We start from the raw sequence: 21,827 nt of genomic DNA, 5'->3' as shown, positions 1-21,827 counted from the left end.
CCACGCTGCTCACCTTGACTCACCGAACTTACCACCTCAAACCCACGTGGAGAAAAAAGAAAACTCTGCCGCGCCGGCATTATGACGCCTTAGACGCCGTCGTGCCTAGTAGCCGGCAGCCGCTCTAGCTCAAGCCACGGGAGCCACACTTGAGCTAACGCCACAACCGCCTTGCTGTGCAGGAAAAGAACAGCTCTGGGCCCCCTGGACCTGGGGCCGTTGCGGAGAAACGGGGAGTACGGAGTATATGCCTGTTACGTTCATCTAATTCATAAGCAAAGCGTTGTGTAATGGTGTGTATCGCCTCGTTGCAGAGTTGCAAGTTGCTTGCCTTGGCCTGAATCACTCCATCTGGTGGCTGAATTGCAAACATGCAGCTTGAACGTTACAGCAATGATCACCCTTTCATGATCTGAGCAATCCCCTTGGCAAATATTGTCAAGTTTTTTCACGCCGTCGGGTTCTACGCCTTCGCCTAGACCAGGCATGAGATGAGCCTCGTTTGAAAAATCTCAACACCACGTCCAACTTCACATGTTTACCCAACCGCCGAGGAAAGCCGTCTCCAAGCGGACACAAGGGCATTGAAATCGAGTGACATTTACCAGGTTCTCCCAACGTGGCTGTATCGGGACGCGGGATCGTCAAGGGCCTGGGCCTTGGCCCCGGGCACGTCATCGGCAAGCACCCAACAACGAACTAGCCTCGAGGGAGCTGGGACCAATGGCTTCACCAACACCGGTAGGCCAAGAGAATTCCAACTGTCTTGTCTGAACTTTTGTAAAATCCGCTGATGTGATGGGCCTAGGAGTGAAGAGGCAGGTGAGTTGTCTACGGACAAAAGGACAAGAGGATGCATGGTTGACGTGTCTTGGGGTGAATATGGTGAATTGTCTGCACTCGTATTCATGTCAGATTGTATTCGGCGCTTTTGCATACTGCCTCACATGTACAGGCAAGGATATTCGGGGAGTACGGCTCTGCCCTGACAGGGACAACTGCCGCACCCGGGTGCAACGTGTGTCCCGAATGTTTGATCCAGACGCTCGAGCCGCGTAGACTTGTACTACCGGACAGTCCGTTACGCGGCGAGAAAGTGGGCATACCCATGGTAGACTGACGGGAACATCATGCAACGGCGTCTCCAGATTCCGGTGCAGATCGGGTGCATGGGAGAAAAACAGAGTTGCATATAGACTGTATCGCCCGATCACACCATGGGTGTCTAGTTGGTGATCCGTCTTGGCGCTGCCAATGGCTCAGGTGGACGTGGGATGCAACTGTCATAATCTCGGACATGGTCAAGTAGAAACGTCGTATTACTACACCAATTCAGCCGGATGCGTTCCAGAGCCACGGGTTTGAGGCGATACCCAGACCCAGAACCGGCTGTTTGGACGTGGAGATGAACCGCTGAGGGTCAGACGGAGCATCAGACGGGGGAAGAAGCCGGGAGTCCACAAGACTCGATCGAATGCGGAAGGTGATTAAAGAAGAATGGACCATGAACAATGAGCCTCAATCTTGGCCTGAGAAGTTCTCGTCTGTCCCGGAGCCCGCGAGGCCGGGTTCCCTCCAAACCCGGCCGACGCCCGGGGAGTCCTTGAAAAGTTCAAGTCAGATGAAGTCCAGGGTGGATAAACTCTGCATTTTTGACTCTTCCCATTGGTCGAGCCAAGGGAAGCCTGCGATCACATCAGATCGCGTCATCGTCCTAGTCAGTCCCAAATAGACAAAGTCGTTCAGCATGGAGAAAACCATGACACATTGGCTGCCCACGCGTGCATGTAAGAGAAAGCAGGGGTATGACTTCAAACGCCGTGGATCGCCAAGATCAAGGTTCCCATTCGGCGCTGATGCATCCCCTTTCGTGAACCGCCCCAACGATGGCACCATGCTACTCGGCGCCAGGCCCGAGCCGAACACCTTCTAACTTCTTTCTAGACTTTCTCCAGCATGCGGTTCGGTGAGACTCCCCCACCGCTGGAGCTACCGGGGGTGGGCGGTTGTGGGTATTCGCGATGGGCCTTGGGTTTTGCCTCCCACACTCTGGTGTACATCAGGCCGGGTCTAGTTTTTTCATTGTTATTAAAGTTCATCATGTCCCGCCTGTTGGGAAATGTTTCTTCACTCGCTGTGTCGCATCTGGGTTCTTTATTTCCTATATTAGCCTTCTAGGCCTTGCTTGTCACTCCCTGCACCCAATCACCAATCGACCTTGATCACCATCACCATGAGCCACGAAGATATCAAGAAAGGTCCAGTGGACCAAAACTACACTGGGGGAGATACCGATAGCGAAGCTGGTATGTAGTGCGCTCACTGTATTGTGTCATAACTAACTTGTCCAGGCCGTCTTAAGCATGCCCGCGACAACAAGCGCCAGATCGGCGTCCTGAGCGCCTCCATGCTCATCTTTAACCGCTGCATCGGTACCGGTATCTTTGCGACTCCGTCTTCCATCCTCTCCCTGTCCGGCAGTGTCGGCCTGGCTCTCTTCATGTGGGTCATCGGCGCCATCATCGCCGGAGCCGGTACGGCCGTCTACCTCGAATGGGGTACCGGTATCCCCAAGAACGGAGGTGAAAAGAACTACCTCGAGTACATCTACCGCAAGCCCAAGTTCCTGGTCACCGCCATGTACGCCTTTTATATCATCCTCATGGGTTGGGCCTCTGGAAACTCGGTCGTCTTTGGCGAGTACATCCTCCACGCCGCCAACAAGGAGGTCGACCGTTGGAACCAGCGTGGTGTCGGTCTGGCCTGTATCACTGTCGCCTTTATCATCCATGGCACTGCTCTCAAGTGGGGTCTTCGTCTTCAGAACGTCCTGGGCGTAATCAAGATCATCATCGTCTTGATCATCATCATTGCCGGCTTTGTCGCCCTCGGTGGACACGTCAAGCTTGATGAGAAGCCCAACAACTTCCACAATGCCTTTGACGGCCCAAAGGCCAGCGCTTATGGTGTCGTTACCGCCCTGTACAACGTCATTTGGAGTTTCGTCGGTTACAGCAACGCCAACTACGCCCTGAGCGAGACCCGAAACCCTGAGCGCACCCTCAAGATTGCTGCTCCCATCGCCATCATCTCCATCTCGATCCTGTACATCCTCGCCAACATTGCCTACTTTGCCGCCGTCCCCAAGGCCGAGATTATCGCCTCTCAGCGTCTCGTCGCTGCCTCTCTGTTCCGTAACGTCATGGGTAACGCTGCTGAGCGTGCCCTGTCCGTCTTTGTCGCTCTGTCTGCCTTTGGAAACGTTCTCAGTGTCATCTTCTCTCAGGGTCGTCTTGTGCAGGAGCTTGGCCGTGAGGGTATCCTGCCCTTCTCCCGCTTCTGGGCTAGCAACCGCCCCTTCAACGCTCCTCTGGCTGGTCTCTTTGAGCACTGGCTCATCTGCGTCATTGTCATTCTTGCTCCTCCTCCCGGTGATGCTTACAACTTTATTCTCAAGTATGTGTCCCTGATCATCGTCATTCATTCGTCGCTAACCATCCTAGCCTCATTTCTTACCCTCTCGCCATTGTCAACACCTTTGTCGCTGGTGGTCTCGTCCATCTCTACCTCCACCGCGCCCAGTACAACTGGAACCCCCCGATCAAGGCTACTCTGCCAGTCGCCGTCTTCTTCATGCTCAGCAACATCTACCTTGTCATCGCTCCCTTCATCCCCCCGACCGACGGCCAGAACGTCTACAAGAGCATGCCCTACTATATCCACTGCGTTGTCGGCATCGCCGTTCTGGTTGCTGGTGCCATCTACTGGGTCTTCTGGGCTGTCATTCTCCCCAAGCTTGGCGGCTATGAGCTCACTCGTGAGGTTGTCGTTGACGAGATTGATGGTTGGGAGTCGAATGTGTTTATCCGCAAGCCCATTGAGAACTAAGCGGTGCATCAACATTGCCTGAGCGAGCATCGGCGATTGCTTTATGTTTAGACTTACTTAATATACCTAATTTCTTTCATTCTCAATGACGCCTGCAATAGTGAATGTGTCTCGTGATGCTTGAGATTAACCAGGCCATGAGCATAGCATGATGAATGAGCTATCAATACCCGGCTCCGAAGCTGCCTGCTGATAAGATCAACCGGTCTAAGTTCAACACTCTATTTAAACTATAATAAATCCCGATTAACCCATGTCATCGCGATCAATCCTAGCATACCTTCTGATCTAGGTTAGCCTCACAACCTTCGGCACCTCACAACCCTAACCCACCACCCCGTGCCTGACTAGAGCCGCGGCTTCAATTCAAGGCCTCGAATCATCGGCCGAATGGCTCGGGAGGGTAGAAAATGGCCGTAAACTCTGCGGGTCGGTCATACTTTTTCTCTCCGAAAATGACGTCGGGTCGTCGGGGCCTACTTTTTCATCCGATGAGCTGATGGTCAATTCGGAGCTACAACTACCACCGAGTCTCTCTTTAAACTATCATGAGCTGCTGCTTGTCATGAGGGGTTGAGCTTCACATCAAGCAAAAGTAATCATGTCTAGCGTTCTACGACTCCAGAGCCGACGAGTGGTGGCGAGGCAGTTGACTTGGGGGAGCAGCTTTACAGCGCGAGCGCCGCGATCATTCAGCACATCAAAGATTGTCTTTTCTAGCCGAGGGCATTCCAAGCTCTTTGACAATGCCGATGCTGCCGTGGCAGACATTAAGAGCGGGTCAACAGTTCTCAGCGCAGGATTTGGCCTTTGTGGTGTCGCAGGTATGTCTCTTGGCCCTTTGTTGGAATGCGCTGACAGGTTAGATACAATTATTGGCGCTTTAAACCGACGAGGCCGTGAATCGCTTCATTCTCTCACAGCCGTGTCAAACAATGCCGGACAAGAAGGCAAGGGTGGCTTGGCGACTCTCACCAGCGCCGGTCAAGTCGATCGATTAATCCTCTCATACCTTGGAAACAATAAAGTGTTGGAAAAGAAGTACCTGACTGGAGAGCTTGCAATTGAGCTATGCCCACAGGGGACTCTGGCAGAGCGCATTCGAGCCGGAGGTGCCGGCATTCCCGCATTCTTCACACCAACCGCTGCTCGTACGTTTCTCGTCGATTGAGAAGGACAAGTCTAACTTGGATAGATACTCTTGTGCAAGATGGAGAGATCCCCGTGCGATTGGACAAGTCGGGCGCTGTTGTCGAAAAGGGACGAAAGAGGGAGACGCGCGAGTTCAATGGCCGGACATTCCTCATGGAGACTGCTCTTACAGGCGATGTCGCCATTCTAAGAGCTTGGAAGGTGGACAAGGAGGGAAACTGTGTCTTTAGGTAAGTTGAATGGCCTCGTCGCATTCGTCAGCTAACAAGTCAGATACGCTACCAAGGCTTTCGGTCCCATCATGGCCAAGGCCGCCAAGGTCACCATCGTCGAGGCTGAGAACATTGTCGAGACCGGCGAGATTGACCCCAACGAAGTTGACCTTCCCGGTATCTTTGTCGATCGAATCGTTCCCTCTACGGCGGAGAAGAACATCGAGGTGCTCAAGACGAGAGAGGAGGGAGAGGATGGCTCACCACCAAAGGCAACCAGCGAGGCTCAAGAGCGACGAAACAGAATCGCCAGACGAGCCGCCAAGGAGTTGAAGCCAGGATACTATGTGAACCTTGGTGTTGGAATCCCGACGCTGGCCGTCTCTTTCCTGCCTCCGGATAGCACGGTTCGACTTCAGTCAGAGAACGGTCTTCTTGGAATGGGTCCTTATCCCACCAAGGACGAGGTTGACCCGTGAGTAGCGCCTTTCGCTGTGAGAATCTTGCTAACGGATTAGCGATATTGTCAATGCTGGAAAGGAGACCGTCACACTCCTCCCTGGTGCATCATGCTTTGACTCTTCCGAGTCTTTCGGCATGATCCGTGGTGGACACGTCGATGTGTCAATTCTCGGTGTAAGTGATTCGACTCCGCGATGACTTCGCCTGCTGACAACACCAGGCCCTTCAAGTTAGCTCCGTCGGTGACTTGGCAAACTACATGATCCCTGGAAAGGTCTTCAAGGGCATGGGAGGCGCCATGGACCTTGTCGCCAACCCCGACAACACCAAGATTGTCGTTGCTACCGAGCACTGCGCCAAGGATGGCTCATCCAAGATTGTGCAGCAGTGCAGCTTGCCATTGACAGGTGCACGTGTGGTCAGCACCATCATCACCGACCTTGTAAGTAGACCCCTCTCATATGACATCCAATCTAACAGGAATAGTGCGTGTTCCAGGTGGATAGAGTCCAGGGCACTCTGACCCTGACGGAGCTTGCTCCGGGTGTGACGGTAGACGAAGTAAGAGCCAAGACGGACGCGGACTTTGCGGAAGCGGATGATTTGAAGACAATGGAGTAGATACCAAGAACTTTTGCATATTAATCCAGAGAAAGGACTTTTGCTAGCATGATTTCGCCATCATGTCACTTCTGGGCACCTCCTCGTTCAAGCTACATCTCCGCTGTCAATTGATGATGAAATAGAGTTGCAGGGTTTCATTTAAGCTACCCCGATCGACAGGGCACGGGCAGCCGTTAGCATACGCAATTGCGGATGGCGATCACGAATGAACATCCCTGTAGAGGAGAATACGGCATCAGACACCAGAGCCGATGGGGAAGGTCAGTCGGTGTCGCAATGCTCGGCGGGGATACGAGGGGCAAGGATCGCCAGACGCATGAGGGCATCGACAGCAAAAGTTCCATGTGCTTATGAGGGCTCAGTCGTTGATCGACATGATGCCATTGATTGGAGAGTATATGTAGATCCGAATCCCTCACTGTAAGACCTCATCAAGCCATTCGTTCTCGTCGCCATGAGGTGCTCTGTTGTTTCGTTGCTTTCCCTCGCTCTCGGAGCTCTCGCAGCTCCAAAGCCAGAGCTCAAGTCCTACGATGGATACAAGGTCTTTCGTGTAAACACTCACGGCAGCCAGGCCGTCGAGGAGAAGCTCGCAGCTGTCACTCATGACGAGTGGGAGCACGGCTTCCAGCACATTGACGTTGTCATTGCCCCCGATGACCTCGACAAGTTTGAAGGCCTTGGTTTCGAGTACCGTGTCCTGCACGAGGATCTCGGAGCCTCCATCTCTGCCGAATCACCTTCTCCCAAGAAGTGGAAGCGTCAGGCTGATGATGATGCTTGGTTTGACGAGTACCACAACTACGAGGACCACATCGACTACTTTAGAGATCTGCAGCGATTGTTTCCTAACAATTCTAAGCTGATCTCTTCTGGAAAGTCGTATCAGAAGCGAAACATCTATGGACTTCATCTCTGGGGCAGTGGTGGACCTGGAAAGCCTGCTGTGCTGTACCACGGAACTGTCCACGCCCGGGAATGGATCTCTGCGCCTGTGAGTAGCCCCTATGAGTGTAAAGGCTTCACTGACCGTTTAGACTGTCGAATACATTACTCTTCAGCTCGTCAACGGCTACAAGTCCGAGGATAAGCAGGTCAAGTCGTTCCTCGACAAGTACGACTTTTACGTCTTCCCTGTCGTGAACCCCGACGGTAAGTCCACCTCTGCTACTTATTCACAGACACTAACTGTTCAGGTTTCGTCTACACTCAATCCGCAAACCGTCTCTGGCGAAAGAACCGTCAACCTCCTCCCGCCTCCTCCCCCAACCAGACCTGCATCGGTCGCGACATCAACCGCAACTGGGAGTTTGGATGGGACTCGAACAAGCTCGGCGCCTCGACCAACCCATGCTCTGAGGTGTACAAGGGCGAGAAGCCCTCCGATAGTCCCGAGAACCAGGGTCTTGACAAGCTTGTCCGACAGCTCCGAGACGGCGCTGGAATTAAGCTCTACATCGATTGGCACTCGTATGGACAGTACATCCTTTCGCCTTTTGGATACAAGGAGACTCTTTACGCCCCAGAGCTTGGCAAGTGGACCAAGGCTGCTGCTCTTGTTAGCGAGGCCATCCGCGACAGCTCCGACGATCGCACCACTTTTGTCTTTGGACCCAGCGGTGCCGTTCTGTACACCACGACCGGCGCTGCCCCCGACCACGTGTACAGCGTTGGAGGCGCCGAGTTCTCTTACACCATTGAGCTTCGGGATATTGGCGACTATGGCTTTGTCCTTCCCCCGGCGCAGATCAAGCCTAATGTCAAGGAACAGTGGGAGGGCCAGAAGGTGCTGCTTTCGCTGTTGGATGAGGAGTTCTTTGATGGTGAGGGCGCTGCTCTCTACCAGGGACAGAACTAATATTCTTTGATCTTCTTATGTATATACTTTAACCGTAGAAACAGCGTTATATACTTCAGTAGCTATGCTATTCTTGCTGCGCTAAATGGCTCTTCAACTCTATCGCTCTCTACGATCTACTCTACAACTTTGACTCTCTTCCTGGCGCAAAGCTGCTTCCGCCAATGGCCTCCACAATCTTGTCGACTGTGTTAAGGATCCAGTGACCACCCTCGTCGCTGGCCAGGTACTTGACACCCTCCTCGGTTTCGCCATCTATGTCGTTCTTGTAGGTTCCATCTTCTAGGGCCTTCCTTAGACCGAACACATGTGACAAGACCTGAGGTCCAACACCAGTCTGCGCTCTCAAGCATGAAATGCCCAGCAGGGAAGTGTGGACTCGGCCGATGCTCGCCAGCGAACCTCGCTCCGCAGGAGGAGGATCAGTGAACAGCGCAGCATAGTGGCTGCTGAGAATGTGCACAGGCAGATCAGGGTGAGCCAGCGCAAGCTTCTCTAGTAGTTTATCCTCAAACGGCCTATACACAGAGTCCCAGAGATCTCTACCCCGCTTAAGTGTGGCTTCGAGGTTCTCGGGTGTCGGCCGTCGACTCGGTGTTGTGCTAAGCTTAGAAGCCACATCTTCGGGGAGCGATGCATGGAACGCATTGAGGGAGTTGATGGTTCGGGGGATACCGTTGAAGCCGATACACTTGAGGCCGACTTCCCGGATGAACTCGGCATTCTGGACAGCCGACTCAGGCTGCTTGGAGGACGCGACGCGGTGGAGGACAGGGAGAGAGTCGGGAGAGTTGAGAGTGAATGTAGCAGCGGCCTAAACAGTTAGCGATTGCTTTGCTCTGCTCAAGAGTGAGCCCATACCGAGACAGTGAGCCAGGACCGAATGCCGAGGTTCCTCACGGCAGCATCATTCGCGATGGACTCGTACAGCTCCTGGATCTGCTGCGGCGCAGGCCTGGGGCCAGGACGCGCAAAAGGCGCATTGATCAGAGCCTTGAGAGGAGCAGAGAGCTTGGACATGTCGGGCGATTTGTCTTGATGCGACATGATAGGCGATTCCGAGGCAGACGACGTGGTTTTGTGGACAATGGAGGATTCGGCGGGAGCCAGAGTTGGGGCCGAGTGGACGGACCCCACATTCCGGGGGTCCGGGATTTCGGGTGCAGATTTGGACTCCGAGGACGAGTCTGGGGTATACAAGAGGAGCAAGAGGTGAGGAGTCGTGTGATGGTGCTGGTTGTTTGAGTTTATGATTCGATATGGCTTCTAAACAGAAACAGAGAGAGCCGTTCTGGCTGGGGTGAGTTGACCCGAGAGTGTGTGGAATTGTACTGACTGTGATAGCGGTGCTGCTGCTTGCATGGCAGTGTGTTTCAGTATGTATTGATATTGATGTCGATGAAGAAAGTCATGCTGATACAGAGTAGCACATCCTCTGGATCAGACCAAATAGTCAGTCTTTGACGCAGCTATCCATCCCGTCCTTAACACTAACACCCGCAGTCGCATGCAAGTCTTGAAATCAAAGACGTCCATGCTCAACGTTTTATACAGATTTGCTGCTCGAGATGGTGAGTTCGCAGTTCTACATAAGATATTCTCTGCTGACCATGCAGGAATCCCCTCTCTTTGGACTGGTTTGTCCGCCTCCATCCTTCGTCAAGGAACATACTCGACTGCCCGCTTCGGCTTCCACACCTACTTTTCCGACAAACTCCTCAACTACACTGGCGCGAAGAAGCTATCAGTGACACAGAACATTGCTTGTGCAGGCGTAGCTGGTGGTGTTGCTGGTCTCGTTGGTAACCCCGCTGAGGTCATTCTTGTGCGGATGTGTGCCGACGGAGCAAAGGCGCCAGCCCAGCAATTTCAGTATTCCAACGCGATTGACGCTTTGGCGAGAGTCTACAGAGATGAGGGAATGGGAGCCTTCTGGAAGGGCCTCACACCCAATATCGCGAGGAGTGTTTTGATGAGTAAGTACGGGTTCTGGCCTTGAGAATCATGCTAACCATGTATAGATGTCTCGCAGATAGCTACGTAAGTATTCTAGTACTCTTCCACGCATAAGCTAACTTGCTAGATACTCTTCTGCCAAACAATATCTCACAGGCCACCTTGGTTTCGGAGACGACACCAAGACCCATGCCATCTCATCCCTGATGGCCGGTACAATGGCCACAACACTCTGCGCCCCAGCCGACGTCTTGAAGAGCCGAATTCAATCAAGCGCCGGAAAAGAAGGTCTCCTCCAAGTCCTTCGCTCCGGTCTTCGAGAAGAAGGCGCTCTATTTCTCATGAGAGGCTGGACACCTGCATGGCTACGCCTAACGTAAGTCTCCCGTCTTCTTCTAAAACTTGTCTGACTGTTTAGGCCGCATACTGTTTTGACGTTTGTGTTTATGGAGAAGCTTCGATACCTTACATCTTTTGGGAATAACTGGCTGGGTGCTGGAATTCGCTCAGCTGAACGGGAGACTCTGCGTTGATTTCTTGCATGATGGCATTTGCATGATATTTGATACACTGCATGATAGCATATGATTATATACATGATTATTGAAGGACACTCTTTCTGGAAACTCATCTTTGGTCTCGTGTTGTTACTTGCAAAAAGTGATAATTCAGACATAACAGGACAGACGTCCTTGTCGGACCTTTAATCGACAAATGTAAGCCCTGAAAGAGTCAGAGAGCGGTATCAAGAAGTAAAGCAAGAGAACTATTTCTATTGTTCTTTGCGTTAGCTTTATAATTGCAAACATGGATGAAGAACCCCGGTTGAACTCAGCGATCTAGTTGGCTGTGATGCTAGTTCGCAGGCTGGACTGGAGCCATGTATTGATCGAAAGTTGCAAGATAGCATTGATATATTCTGCACGATAGTCCATTCCTATTGACCATGACAGCACTTCTCTCTCAAAAAGGACCTCAGCCCTATTAAAAAACAACACAGATCAACACACAACGGCATTATCGAATGCCATCTTATATACCCACTTCAGGCCAGTAAAGCCACTCGAAATTCGTCATGTCGTCCCACGAAAGTCCACCAAACGAAGGTTCAAAGTCGTTTCCAGGCTGATTGAGAGCTTGAACAATCTGATCGTCCGACATGGCAGAAAAGTGCATGGGTTCCGGCCATAGAGTCTGTGGTTCCAAGAAACTGTTTGGCGTTGCGATGGGCGCGCTTTCAGTGACGGGAATGGACATGTTCCTGACTGGAGCACCTGTGATGCCATCTCCGGTTGCTGCTCGTCGAACAATCTGCTTTAGGTATTTGCCGTACATGACTGATAGTCCGTTTCGGTGTCGAGTAACCTTGCCTATTCTCTCAAGGACAGTGGCCGTTTCGTCGATGAGGTTTCGAACACTCGGCGCAAGAGCAGATCCACCGGTGGTGTATGAACTAAGAGTCAGGGCAAAGCAGGCTGCAAAAGAGATCATGATGGCCGTGTTGTTGGGCATCGACTGAAGCTGAGACTCTCCTTGGATTGCAGCACGCATGACGTTGAGGGCCGAAGAGAGACCGGCTGTGTGGAAGAAACGGCGAACCTCCAACGGAGCAGTTGGATGGTTGATAACGCCGCCGTAAATGGAGAGTCTAGTATGAGTGACTAGAATCTCAACGTATGGGGGAAGACGACGGTCTGATGGTTAGCATAGGTTATCAGGTGTGATTCTTCACATGCCAGTCTTACCTGGACCCTTTCCTATGGAAACTCCCCATTCAGTGTGCCACTGATCAAAGAATCGTTCAATTGCACCTTGGATACTGCAAAGTGTTAGATCTATACTGGGTGCTTTCGTGTGACTCACGATTGGGCAATCAATGAACCGTCACTGGATGCCATTTGAGATCCATCACATAGAGCACGAACAGTCGCAAAGAGAGCGTCCTACATGGTTAGCATGGTTCAACTCGGAGTCGATAGACATACCAAATCTCTTCTTAAAACTGCCATAGAAACAAGATGTCCATCGAGAGGATCTGCATACTCGGATCGGTGCCAGTTATCGCAGTCCTTCAGAGATCGAGTCATGGGCACAGAAAAAGGTCGTCCACGGGCCAGAGACATTCTAACAATGTCAGTCATGTTTCAGACAATGACAGAGCACTTACCCTCGTTCTAGCACAAACAGAGATATCCAGGCCCGCTCTCGATTCCGGAGAAGAAGTCTTCCTCGTTCTGACCAGGGATCAATTTCAGGGAAGCCGTCCATAGCCAGAGCAGACCGAGGATCCAAGCAATCACCTCTTGCTAAGCCAATCCCAGATCCTGATCCAACCATCTCTGGCGATACAAGACTCTTGTGTAGAGACAGATCCGTAGCCACAGTGTTGGCGATGGAAATGTACGTACACGTCTCATCGTCTGTAGAGTGCTGTCCAGGAAACATCCACGGGATATTCACCATAAAGGCCAGGACGATCTCGACTGATCTATATCGATTCACCATAACCCTGTGAGCCAGAGTCCTCGCGTGATTTGACAGTCGTTTCGAAAGGGCGGCAGCTGACGGTAAAAAGAGAGCCGACGCCGCCATGATGGAGGTGTAGAGAAATGCCGATCTCGAACGAGTGAATTCGACAGTGTAAAGCCTAGGATCAAGACCCCATCGAGTATGCGCAAGATTACGATGAAAGCTACAACGTTAGCTACAAACTTGACTCGTGCATGCATACTCACAAGTTGAACAGGTTATCAGCTTCGTCCTCGGACACGAGACCCAGCGAGACGGGATCAACGTCTGGCCCAACATCTAGATGCACCTGCGCAGGAGCAAAGAATGCCTGGATCTCATCCTCGGTCTGGCCTTGGGTACTCGCAGTATGGGCTTGCTGTGGCGAATTACCATGCCTTGACTCTGGCGATGGCTGGATGTACGATGCTCTCGCGAGCAATTGAAGCGGATTCTCAGCATCGTCAATAGCAAGACTCTGCTCTGTCCGTTGGATAAAATCGGGCATGGTCACGGTATCTTGCTCCTCCTCTTCCCCCTCATCCGAGTACGCGTCGTCATCCCCATTTCCACTGGTAGAACCATAATTCCCTCGCGTCGGCGGTGGCTCTGGTGTATTGACGCCACTGAGCAGGTCCTGCAGATGCGACAGGATCCTGTCATCCTCTGGACTCTTCTGTCCCGCTGAACGCGCCCTCTTGACGGCTTGGTCAATCTGATACAGCGCCTTGTCAAGTCCAGTTCGTTTACTAGACACGGTCAGTACTACACACGCGACAAACGGGGCCATCTACTTTTTAATGCCCTTTTGGCGTCCCGGATGATAGGCAGGTCGTATACACTCGCAGTCGAGCTGGACGCATCTCCTGCATCTCGCCTGGTGAGGCTTCCAGTCGCACTTGATCTTGGATCGGCGACACACAAGACACGCAGCCTGTCTCGGGCGTGGCGAATCATCCCCATCGCCCTGCGGGGATGTCTGGGCCAGAATCACGGAGCGCAGGTCAGCAGCAGCAGCAGCCATCTGCATGTGGTGGTGCAAGATGTTTTCGGAGGTTGATCTGAGGCCGAGGGCGGGCTAAAGCACGCGATTTGGGAGAGGAGCCTGTGGGAGATGAGGATGGGAAAAGAATGGGACAGGACAAGACATGGGGAGGATGATGCGGAGAAGCCAAGTGACTGGGGGGGTTCCGACTCGAGTCAGTTGAAGCTCGGCTTATCAGTTCTCGAGACATGATTGGTTGGAGTGCAAACTTCGCCTCTTGGGTACGGCCGAGATGGTGAGGGACCTTGTTCCAAGTTGAGTTTAAGGTTATAAGTCGGGTATTTTTTTTTACAACTTGATATCTACAAACAAATTATCTTGATATGAGTTGAAGATGGATCCTCCATGTCGCCATCGTCCCTGCAAAGCACGAAAACGGCGGACTGTTACCAAGAGGGGACACGTCCACTTGGACAATGTAACGGTCGGCGGGATTGCGACTTGCTAGCCCAATCAGGTAGAAAATGAGCATCAAAATCCACTCTTTTTGTGAATGGTTCCTCGGTGTGTACGGGGTGTGAAATCTTTGATATAATAAAGATCCCCTGGCTTGACCGAGCACTTTTGCTCAGCTCTTCAAACTTTTCAAAATGTCGACCCCAAACGCGGTTCTCGACAGCAGCAGTGATAGGGATCACAAGGACCCTTCGCTTGGTATCGAACAGAATGTGGCGTCACCAGAGGAGCAGACCAAGCCCGTGTCGCGATTCACTCGATGGTATCGCAGCCCCCTATTCAACGTCATTATCGTCGGATTGATCTCATTCACCCAACCTGGAATTTGGAATGCCCTGAACAGTACGTGACACACGATACACGGTTTATCACATTCAACACCTGGAAAATACTGACTGACTCTTCAGACACGGGCGCTGGTGGCCAGCAAGAGCCATACCTTGTCAATGGCGCCAACTCCCTTACCTTTGGCATCATGGTCTTTGGCTGCTCCCTGTTTGGAATCCTTGCCAACAAGATCGGTCTGAAGTGGGTTCTTATCATCGGTACACTCGGATATGCGCCTTACTCGGCGGCTCTTTACACTAATAACCGATATGGCGTTGAGTGGTTTGTTCTCTTTGGTGGTGCAACCTGTGGTATCGCCGCTTCTGCGCTGTGGGCTTCCGAGGGTGCTATTGCGCTTGGATATGCTGATGTCAAGGACCGCGGAAAGTTCAGTAAGTTACATGATGCTTCACACAGTTCATTGCTGACTTGAATAGCCGGTATCTGGTTGGGTCTGCGTGAACTGGGCCAACTCATCGGCTCTTCGATTCAACTCTCTCTCAACGTCAAGTCAGGAAAGCGAGGTCGTGTTGGATACACAACTTATCTGGTCCTCATCGCTCTTCAATGTCTCGGCCTTCCCCTCGCCTTTCTCATCTCACCACCAGAAAAGGTCATCCGCTCAGACGGCTCCAGACTCCCCCACACCAAAACCAAGAAGAGCGTCAAAGACCAAGCCAAGAAATGGGCTGCCCTCCTGAGGCGAAAGCAGTTCTACCTCCTCATTCCCATTCTCGTTGGCTTTAACTGGAACAGCACGTATCTCGGTATTTACCTCGTCAACTACTTTTCTGTGCGATCTCGAACTCTGGCTTCTCTGACCTCGGGTGTTGCTGCTACTGCTGCCAACATTTTCTGGGGATGGTTTTTTGATCTCAAGGCCATTAGCCGACCTCGGCTTGCCAGAATCACATGGGTCTTTTTGGCTGTCTTCATGACTGCCTTATTTGGCTGGCAGTTTGCTATGGAGTTGGAGTATCGTGGCGCCAACCCTCCCGTGACCCTAGATTGGGATCTCCCTGGATTTGGTCGTGGCTTTGCCGTTCAAGTTCTGCTTCGGTAAGTTGATCTTGGCTTTGTGTGAACTTGCCACTAACTTTCACAGATTCATGAATGAGTCTCATTACATGTTTGTCTACTGGATCCTGGGAACCTTTTTCGACGACGTTGAAACTCTCACTCTCGCCGTCGGTCTGGTTCGATCTTTCGAGTCTCTCGGATCATGCTTGGCCTTTGGTGTTGGTGCTGCCAAGGTTGCTCCTCTCACCAACCTCATTGTGGCGTTTGTCATGTTCTGCATCTCACTCCCTTCAACGTCGTTTGCCGTTTTCCTCGTCCCTGAACGCCCGAGCGAGAATGCACTTGGCAAGGACGATGATTCTTCTGAATAATGATTCAAAACAATAGTTAGAGAGAGCCAAGGAAAATATCGGTGGATAATCAGGTTTAAAAGTCCAATTGCTCATTATATATTACGCCATGTCTGTTGATCCCAACCCAAAATCAAACATGTTCCCCCTTTTTATACAGGTCTGTTCAAGTATACAACTTCTTCTGGTCCAGTGGCCTGATTGCTGCTTTGCGCTCCTGCTTTGTTATTCCTCTTACATCCTCCTGAGATCCCAATGAGGGAACTGCTCTGACCGCAATGTATCCGTTTGCATCATCAGGACGTACATCTGCCAGCTGTAGTCGAAGATCCCGAAGCATCCTTGCCCTGTCTGGGCCGTCAAGGTTGGATCCACCAGGGGCAACAGGCACGTATGGGTTATCTCTCGTCATGGTGCTGGCGAATCCCAAGATGTCAGGTCCACGAATAAAGAACTGAAGGGCAAGTCCTAGGATGGCGAGGAGCTCCAAGAGCAAGGTCGTAGTAAGAAGGAGGGAAACCCAAACCCGGTTGGACTTGTAAACCCTGTGCGAGACGATTCTTTCTCCAATAGTCGAGTTCATGAATGGCTGAGCGCTGGGCTCATCAAAAGACAAGACGTTGGTTTCAGGAAGTTCACCAAAGGAGACGTTGGTGTGAGTGAGAGGGTTCAAGGTAGCATCCCAGAAAGTGTTGAAAGCTGTGGTGAACCGTCTCGAAAACTCGTCAGGGAAGACATCCAGGTCACTTCCAGCCCATCGTCTAGGCTTCTGACCTGCAAACGGATGCAACTCGCCCATGATGTAGTTCTCCGTCGGGGATGCCGCACCGATGAGGACTTCTCCGGATGATGTGGGCCAGAACTTGAGGACTTGCTGGACATCAGTGGCACTGTCTACTGCATTGTTGTTCCGAAACAGGATCGACGGAGGGCGGTTAGAGGACGCATGACCATTGACACGACGTTGACGGAACGCAGAGCAGCTCGTCGCCGAGGGGCTTGGACCACAGCGTAACTCTGTCTCTACCGTAACGGTCTGCATGGTGCAGTTGATGATGGCCCAAATGGGGTTTCCTGACTCCTCGTTGGACAGGCCGTAGCTGATGTATGACAGATTGAGCGGTGACGGATCGGTCTTACTGGTCGAATTCTTTCCTTCTTCCACCCAGACGGTGGTACCAAAATGTTGAGTTGGAAATCCGGCATGCGCGAGAGTATCGACTTTGATATTCTTAGTATGAGCGCACTCAAAGTCGGCGTAGGACGTCTGAGTTGTAAAGTTGAATCGTGTCTCGCCACTGACACCCGAAAGACCCTGAACTTTGATACCCAGGAGGGATATGTAGGAGTTGGCGTCATTGCTGAGAGCATCCTCGTTTACCTCGTACCACTCTCCAAGCTTCTTACTCTTTGACCACTGAGGAATCTTGGGCAAGTTCCAAAGATCCCTGGAAGACCTCTTTTGCTCCTGAGAGGAGAGAAGAGTGGCCGAGTACAATGCAGTGATACTCGCGCTATTGTCCTCTTGGGTCAACGAGGACGGGTAGTATGAAACCTGATAGCTTGGGTCGGAGAAGTAGACGCTGACGTTTGTCGCGACGGCGCTGTTGCCAATGGAGAGAAGTCTAGAGGCACTCTGACCTCCAAGGGGAGACATTGCCCAAGTGAAGAGGATAATGAGTCCGACAGAGAGTTGAGTGCGAATGAAAAAGACTCCCTCGATGGCAGCAGCAAAGCTTCGACTTCCAAAGATTTGTTCCAGAGCGGCGAGGCCAATACCATCAGGTCTCTCTAGACACCAGCGGGAGACGTTCTTGTAGAAGCGGCTCGCAATAGCTGCAAAGAGAATCGGATAGATGGATGGACTCAGACGGGTCAGTTCAACCACCCTCTCGCCATAATCAGAAGGCTGTTGACCATCCAGGTAAACGGCGACAATGGGCAGGGCTAGTGCATGGTTAGTTTCTGAAGATCTGATCAAGGCAGATGATAGGCATACCGATGAAGCAAAGAGGTACCAAAGTCAGGATGATATCCCAGATCCAGCCAATCCAGAAAACAACATCCTGGCTGTGCAACCTCCCTGGTGCCGGATGCCAGTCGGCGAATGAATCGACCATGGGAGCGGTTACGGCATGGCTGAGCCTCTTGCCTCCTGGGTCTGAAGGATTGGGGCTGAGGAAGGGAGTGTAGGTTGGTGATAGTGAGAGACGGTGGTTAGACACGGCTCGTTTCGTCAACCTCGATTGCCTGCGGATATCAGTATCAAGAGACCTCAATCAACAAACACAACATACCAGAGTCTCCAGAGTGCACCGACAAGTAGAAGAACGATAACGATGGCAGCAACACAGATACCAGCGACTGCCCCAGCACCCAACGCAGAGTCCTCATCGTCACTCACGCCTTCTAGATCTCCAAGAGCCGTAGAGCTTGGCTTCACAACAAGTATCGATTGCGTCGCCTTCTCATTGAATCCTTTTGGGTTGAGAAAATTATTGCGAAACGTCGAGTTGCCTGAGAGAACAGCAGGAGCCAGATTCTCCGACGGACACACAGCGTCTCCGCAGGGGTCGGTTGTGCAGCATCCAAGAAAGGGCGGGTTCGTAAAGCCGCAGGTATACCACAGGGGTTCTTCATCCTCGTCGGTGATGGTGCTGTTGTCGCAGCTTTGCGGAGGTAGATCGTCATACTTGGCCTTGGTGAAGCTGGAGAGGACGAGTTGGTCCTCGGGGCAGATGCCATCATTGGCGCAGGGGTCGATAGCGCAGCAGCCGATGAATTGAACCTTGGCCTTGTCGCAAACGTAGAAATCTCCGCCTCTGGGACATGTCAGTCCCAACTCCTTGATCAGCGCGGCATGTTCCTTGGACATGGTGAAGAATCAAGCGTTTCCACCGACGTGGACAAGCTAAGGAGGACGAAGAGTAAGCCGACGAAAGAATGAAAGGACGGGACATGCTTAAGAAAGAGCGGCACAGAGAGGCTTGGGGGTTGGTGATTATCGAGGTGCAGGAGAGCCCACAGGGCAGGGATACTGGCAAAGCAAGGCTTGGATTGGACGGATCGGTCTCGAGAAAGTCATCGATTGGACGAGTCGGTGTCAAAAACCCCAACGGCCCGGGCTTGGCAGCACGAAATTGGGCTGAAGGCCGATGACTTGGTTGCTCTCCACAAGGTGAGAGCTGAAGGATCCTGCGTGGATAAGGCGTTGGCATCCTTGCTGACCACCTGTCTCAGCCACCAAGTAGACGACGTGGGTGCCAGAACCTTAATGTCTCGTTGTGAGACTATCCAGACGTCAGATGGATGGCAGAGATGCTTGTCTCTGCGTGCTTTTCTCCTCTTTCTCCTTATTCTCACAGCTATTGAGTGATCCATAGGCAAAACACGAGCAAAAGACAGCAAGACACGCAAATTGGCATCCCCGTCTAAACCTCATAAGGCCATTTCATTGCGAGCCTGCTTGCGATCGGCGTTGTTGTTCTCCACAGCCCCATGACCAGCAAGGCAGCTAAGCGGCCACGAAGGATTCCCTCCCCCGCAAGCCCTGCCGGTCAACTGCTACATGTCAGACGAAGCACTGGCTCTGATTTGAGGCCTGCAGGGCCAAGACAGGACCCTCTCTGCCATTGAGTTCTTTGCGAGCGACGGGCCGGCCGGGATCTTTGGTTCTAATCTCGTTCCAGGGGCGGTGCCGTACAGGGGCGGTGCCGTACAGGGGTGGTACCGTACCCGCGGCTTGGCAATTGGGCTGTGGAAGCGAGCGTTGCCCTGTGAGCTGGCCAAAAGAGAATGGTTGCTTGGGCCAAAAAGTAAGCGAGGTCGCCGAGGTGGGCGGGAAGCCAAGATGACGGGCACTCTTCAAAAGGAGTCAAGTTGTCTTGCAATTCCAGAAATGGACAATGCTCAAGTGTTTGTCGAAGATTATGTCCTTTTGCAATGCCAATGCATTGTCAGATGCAGGAACGCCGTTGCTGAACCAAGCACACGGGTTCGAAGCAGAATTTCCTCTTTGGGAGGATAAGCTCTCGAAAATGCCAAGGCTTCCGACTCAGGTCTCCGCAAGCACAGGGTAGGTGAGTGATTTTGTTATGTTTGGGATAAATGCGTGTCAGACTGCAATAGCTGCTGTAGGCGGACACCCGGTTGCTTTATATCCTATGAGAGCAACCCCTTGTTTAATATTTGGAACCAATTACTCTGTTTTCCCTTGACCACACCTGCTCAACATCCAGCAAGGACATACTGAGTTGCATGCATGAGGTAGTATCTCTAACCCAAGTTCTTTTGAGCGTTACTCTACTAGAGAGCACATTGGTCTACAGAGAATCGCGACAAGTTGACCAATCCTTCGCTTGCCACGCTGATGGCGAGCCAAGGACCGGCAAATATACTATAGGTTTCACCCTACTCGACCAAAACAAGTCCCGAGGTCTAGAAGTTTGGATATTCCCGCCTTCAACGTTGATCGCAGGGTCACACGACAGCATTTGTCCAACTCGTATGCTTACCAATCGACACCGACATTGCCGGGATTCGAGCTTCTTACTTTGCCTAGGGCTGAGCATCGGGCACATTAAAGCGTAAGCGGAGAGTGACGACGGCTGACAGGGGGAGCTACGGCCAAAGCCGAGTTGTGAGACATGGGCATTGGCGTTTCACCAGTCCACCACGGTAAAAGAAGAGTCTCCTTGAAATGTTGGTGGTGATGAGAGAAATGCTCGATGGGTTTAGTCGTAGGTAATTTCATGTTTATTTCCCGCTGGCTCATCTCTTCCGAAAAGGGTGGTTTGCAGATTCCATAACCTTGCATCTCGCACCGTTCACACTTCCGTTAAGCCGCTCGAGGTTGGTCTGTTCGTTCTTCCTGCTAATATAATAAAGTTTTGCCATGTATTCTATCTCTATTAGATATAGATTAAATCACAAAAATACGTTCAACGGCCTTCTGCAGGTTTCCTAAACAGGATGCATCCTGGTGATCCTTCAGATGAACCAGCAAACACAGCCCTGCTAAGTTGCTAGCAAAACTTGGCCGATCATTGGGCACCCATTGCTAGCCTAGCATTATGAAAAACTCCGGGAAACTACTGGAACGTTCTCGTGTCAGCGTTGTGAACACCGAGATGCTGCCGGAAGGATTGCCTCACCAGCACTGCCGCTCAGCGAGTGAGTGTCGCATGACAAAGAAGATCACCAGGTGTCGAGAGAGAACATCGCTTTGAATTTGTTCTCGACCTTGAATTTTACCATCTAAGCCAAGCTCTCCTTTGGCAGTCCTTTCTAGAGTCGTCCAGTGATTATGGGTATGCTGGGGTTTCGCAAAAGCTTCATGTTCAACTCATTTTCACCTGGGGCAGCCCGGCGCCATCAAATGGTCATTAGGAGAGTGATGTTCCACCCAAGAGCTTGCTAGCCTCCGTGGCTGGGTTAAAGAGTGGTGTAGCATCATTCTAAGAATAAGAACAACAACAACAAGAGGTGAGAAGGTAGAGCATTGGCAATGGACCTACTATTTTTTCGGTCCCGAGACTTCAGGGCTTCTTGAAAATGATGACCGGTAACCTCGACTGAGCGCTCCCGGCTGTATCTCATAAACAACTAGTAACACAATAAAGTAGGAGCCGTTGTGCCTCGTATCCTGTCAGCAAAGGTGGATTCCTCTGCGCCATTTCCAGTGCGAAGGAAGAAGGATTTTAGTGGTCGACGTCGGCTTGAGGGGAGGATTCTCTGGTAGGGCTGTGCTGGATACGATTCCCCGTAGGGCTGTCGTAGCTCACGTCTTGGCAAAAGGCTAGAACCAGCCTATAACGTCTCTGAGGATATGTGATAGCGGTTGCTGGTATGTAGCCTGAAAAGAAACCATGGGCAGATTTCCATTCGGAGTTGAGACTCTTCAATTTGCTGGATCGACCCTGTCTCTCATTCTCGAGCTCTCCTTCAGTCCTTGCAATGGATGCCCAACT

The 21,827-nt window shown here is 51.9% G+C and overlaps 8 protein-coding genes across 8 annotated transcripts; 5 read left to right on the top strand and 3 right to left on the bottom strand.

Moving 5' to 3' along the window:
• Positions 1-2,233: 2,233 nt before the first annotated feature.
• Positions 2,234-3,888, top strand: MRS44_014928 (uncharacterized protein; the record flags this gene model as incomplete). Its single annotated transcript, XM_046272268.2, has 3 exons — positions 2,234-2,306; positions 2,352-3,456; positions 3,504-3,888. 3 exons carry the CDS (start codon positions 2,234-2,236, stop codon positions 3,886-3,888), a joined length of 1,563 nt encoding a protein of 520 aa, XP_046128023.1.
• A 601-nt stretch (positions 3,889-4,489) lies between these two features.
• On the top strand, positions 4,490-6,335 carry MRS44_014927 (uncharacterized protein; the record flags this gene model as incomplete). The annotated part of the gene is made up of 6 exons (XM_065618597.1): positions 4,490-5,039; positions 5,084-5,270; positions 5,314-5,727; positions 5,771-5,888; positions 5,935-6,156; positions 6,201-6,335. 6 exons carry the CDS (start codon positions 4,490-4,492, stop codon positions 6,333-6,335), a joined length of 1,626 nt encoding a protein of 541 aa, XP_065474669.1.
• Positions 6,336-6,792: 457 nt separating this feature from the next.
• Positions 6,793-8,196, top strand: MRS44_014926 (uncharacterized protein; the record flags this gene model as incomplete). Its single annotated transcript, XM_046277258.2, has 3 exons — positions 6,793-7,332; positions 7,376-7,490; positions 7,535-8,196. The coding sequence occupies 3 exons, from the start codon at positions 6,793-6,795 to the stop codon at positions 8,194-8,196; spliced, it is 1,317 nt and encodes a 438-aa protein (XP_046128021.1).
• A 121-nt stretch (positions 8,197-8,317) lies between these two features.
• On the bottom strand, positions 8,318-9,216 carry MRS44_014925 (uncharacterized protein; the record flags this gene model as incomplete). Its single annotated transcript, XM_046277257.2, has 2 exons — positions 8,318-9,010; positions 9,058-9,216. The coding sequence occupies 2 exons, from the start codon at positions 9,214-9,216 to the stop codon at positions 8,318-8,320; spliced, it is 852 nt and encodes a 283-aa protein (XP_046128020.2).
• A 239-nt stretch (positions 9,217-9,455) lies between these two features.
• Positions 9,456-10,685, top strand: MRS44_014924 (uncharacterized protein; the record flags this gene model as incomplete). The annotated part of the gene is made up of 8 exons (XM_046272993.2): positions 9,456-9,496; positions 9,541-9,572; positions 9,624-9,648; positions 9,700-9,767; positions 9,813-10,172; positions 10,218-10,236; positions 10,280-10,528; positions 10,571-10,685. The coding sequence occupies 8 exons, from the start codon at positions 9,456-9,458 to the stop codon at positions 10,683-10,685; spliced, it is 909 nt and encodes a 302-aa protein (XP_046128019.2).
• Positions 10,686-11,184: 499 nt separating this feature from the next.
• On the bottom strand, positions 11,185-13,690 carry MRS44_014923 (uncharacterized protein; the record flags this gene model as incomplete). Its single annotated transcript, XM_046271418.2, has 7 exons — positions 11,185-11,846; positions 11,898-11,971; positions 12,016-12,095; positions 12,138-12,276; positions 12,320-12,844; positions 12,888-13,409; positions 13,455-13,690. 7 exons carry the CDS (start codon positions 13,688-13,690, stop codon positions 11,185-11,187), a joined length of 2,238 nt encoding a protein of 745 aa, XP_046128018.2.
• A 605-nt stretch (positions 13,691-14,295) lies between these two features.
• MRS44_014922 (uncharacterized protein) lies at positions 14,296-15,879 on the top strand (the record flags this gene model as incomplete). Its single annotated transcript, XM_046272992.2, has 4 exons — positions 14,296-14,503; positions 14,569-14,880; positions 14,926-15,547; positions 15,594-15,879. The coding sequence occupies 4 exons, from the start codon at positions 14,296-14,298 to the stop codon at positions 15,877-15,879; spliced, it is 1,428 nt and encodes a 475-aa protein (XP_046128017.1).
• Positions 15,880-16,024: 145 nt separating this feature from the next.
• MRS44_014921 (uncharacterized protein) lies at positions 16,025-18,733 on the bottom strand (the record flags this gene model as incomplete). Its single annotated transcript, XM_046284711.2, has 3 exons — positions 16,025-17,805; positions 17,858-18,108; positions 18,156-18,733. 3 exons carry the CDS (start codon positions 18,731-18,733, stop codon positions 16,025-16,027), a joined length of 2,610 nt encoding a protein of 869 aa, XP_046128016.2.
• Positions 18,734-21,827: the final 3,094 nt, after the last annotated feature.

The sequence above is a fragment of the Fusarium solani genome (assembly GCF_023522795.1).
Source record: "Fusarium solani strain SB1 chromosome Unknown bctg00000010, whole genome shotgun sequence".
Taxonomy (NCBI): domain Eukaryota; kingdom Fungi; phylum Ascomycota; class Sordariomycetes; order Hypocreales; family Nectriaceae; genus Fusarium; species Fusarium solani.
This window is presented reverse-complemented; position numbering and strand designations above follow the sequence as displayed.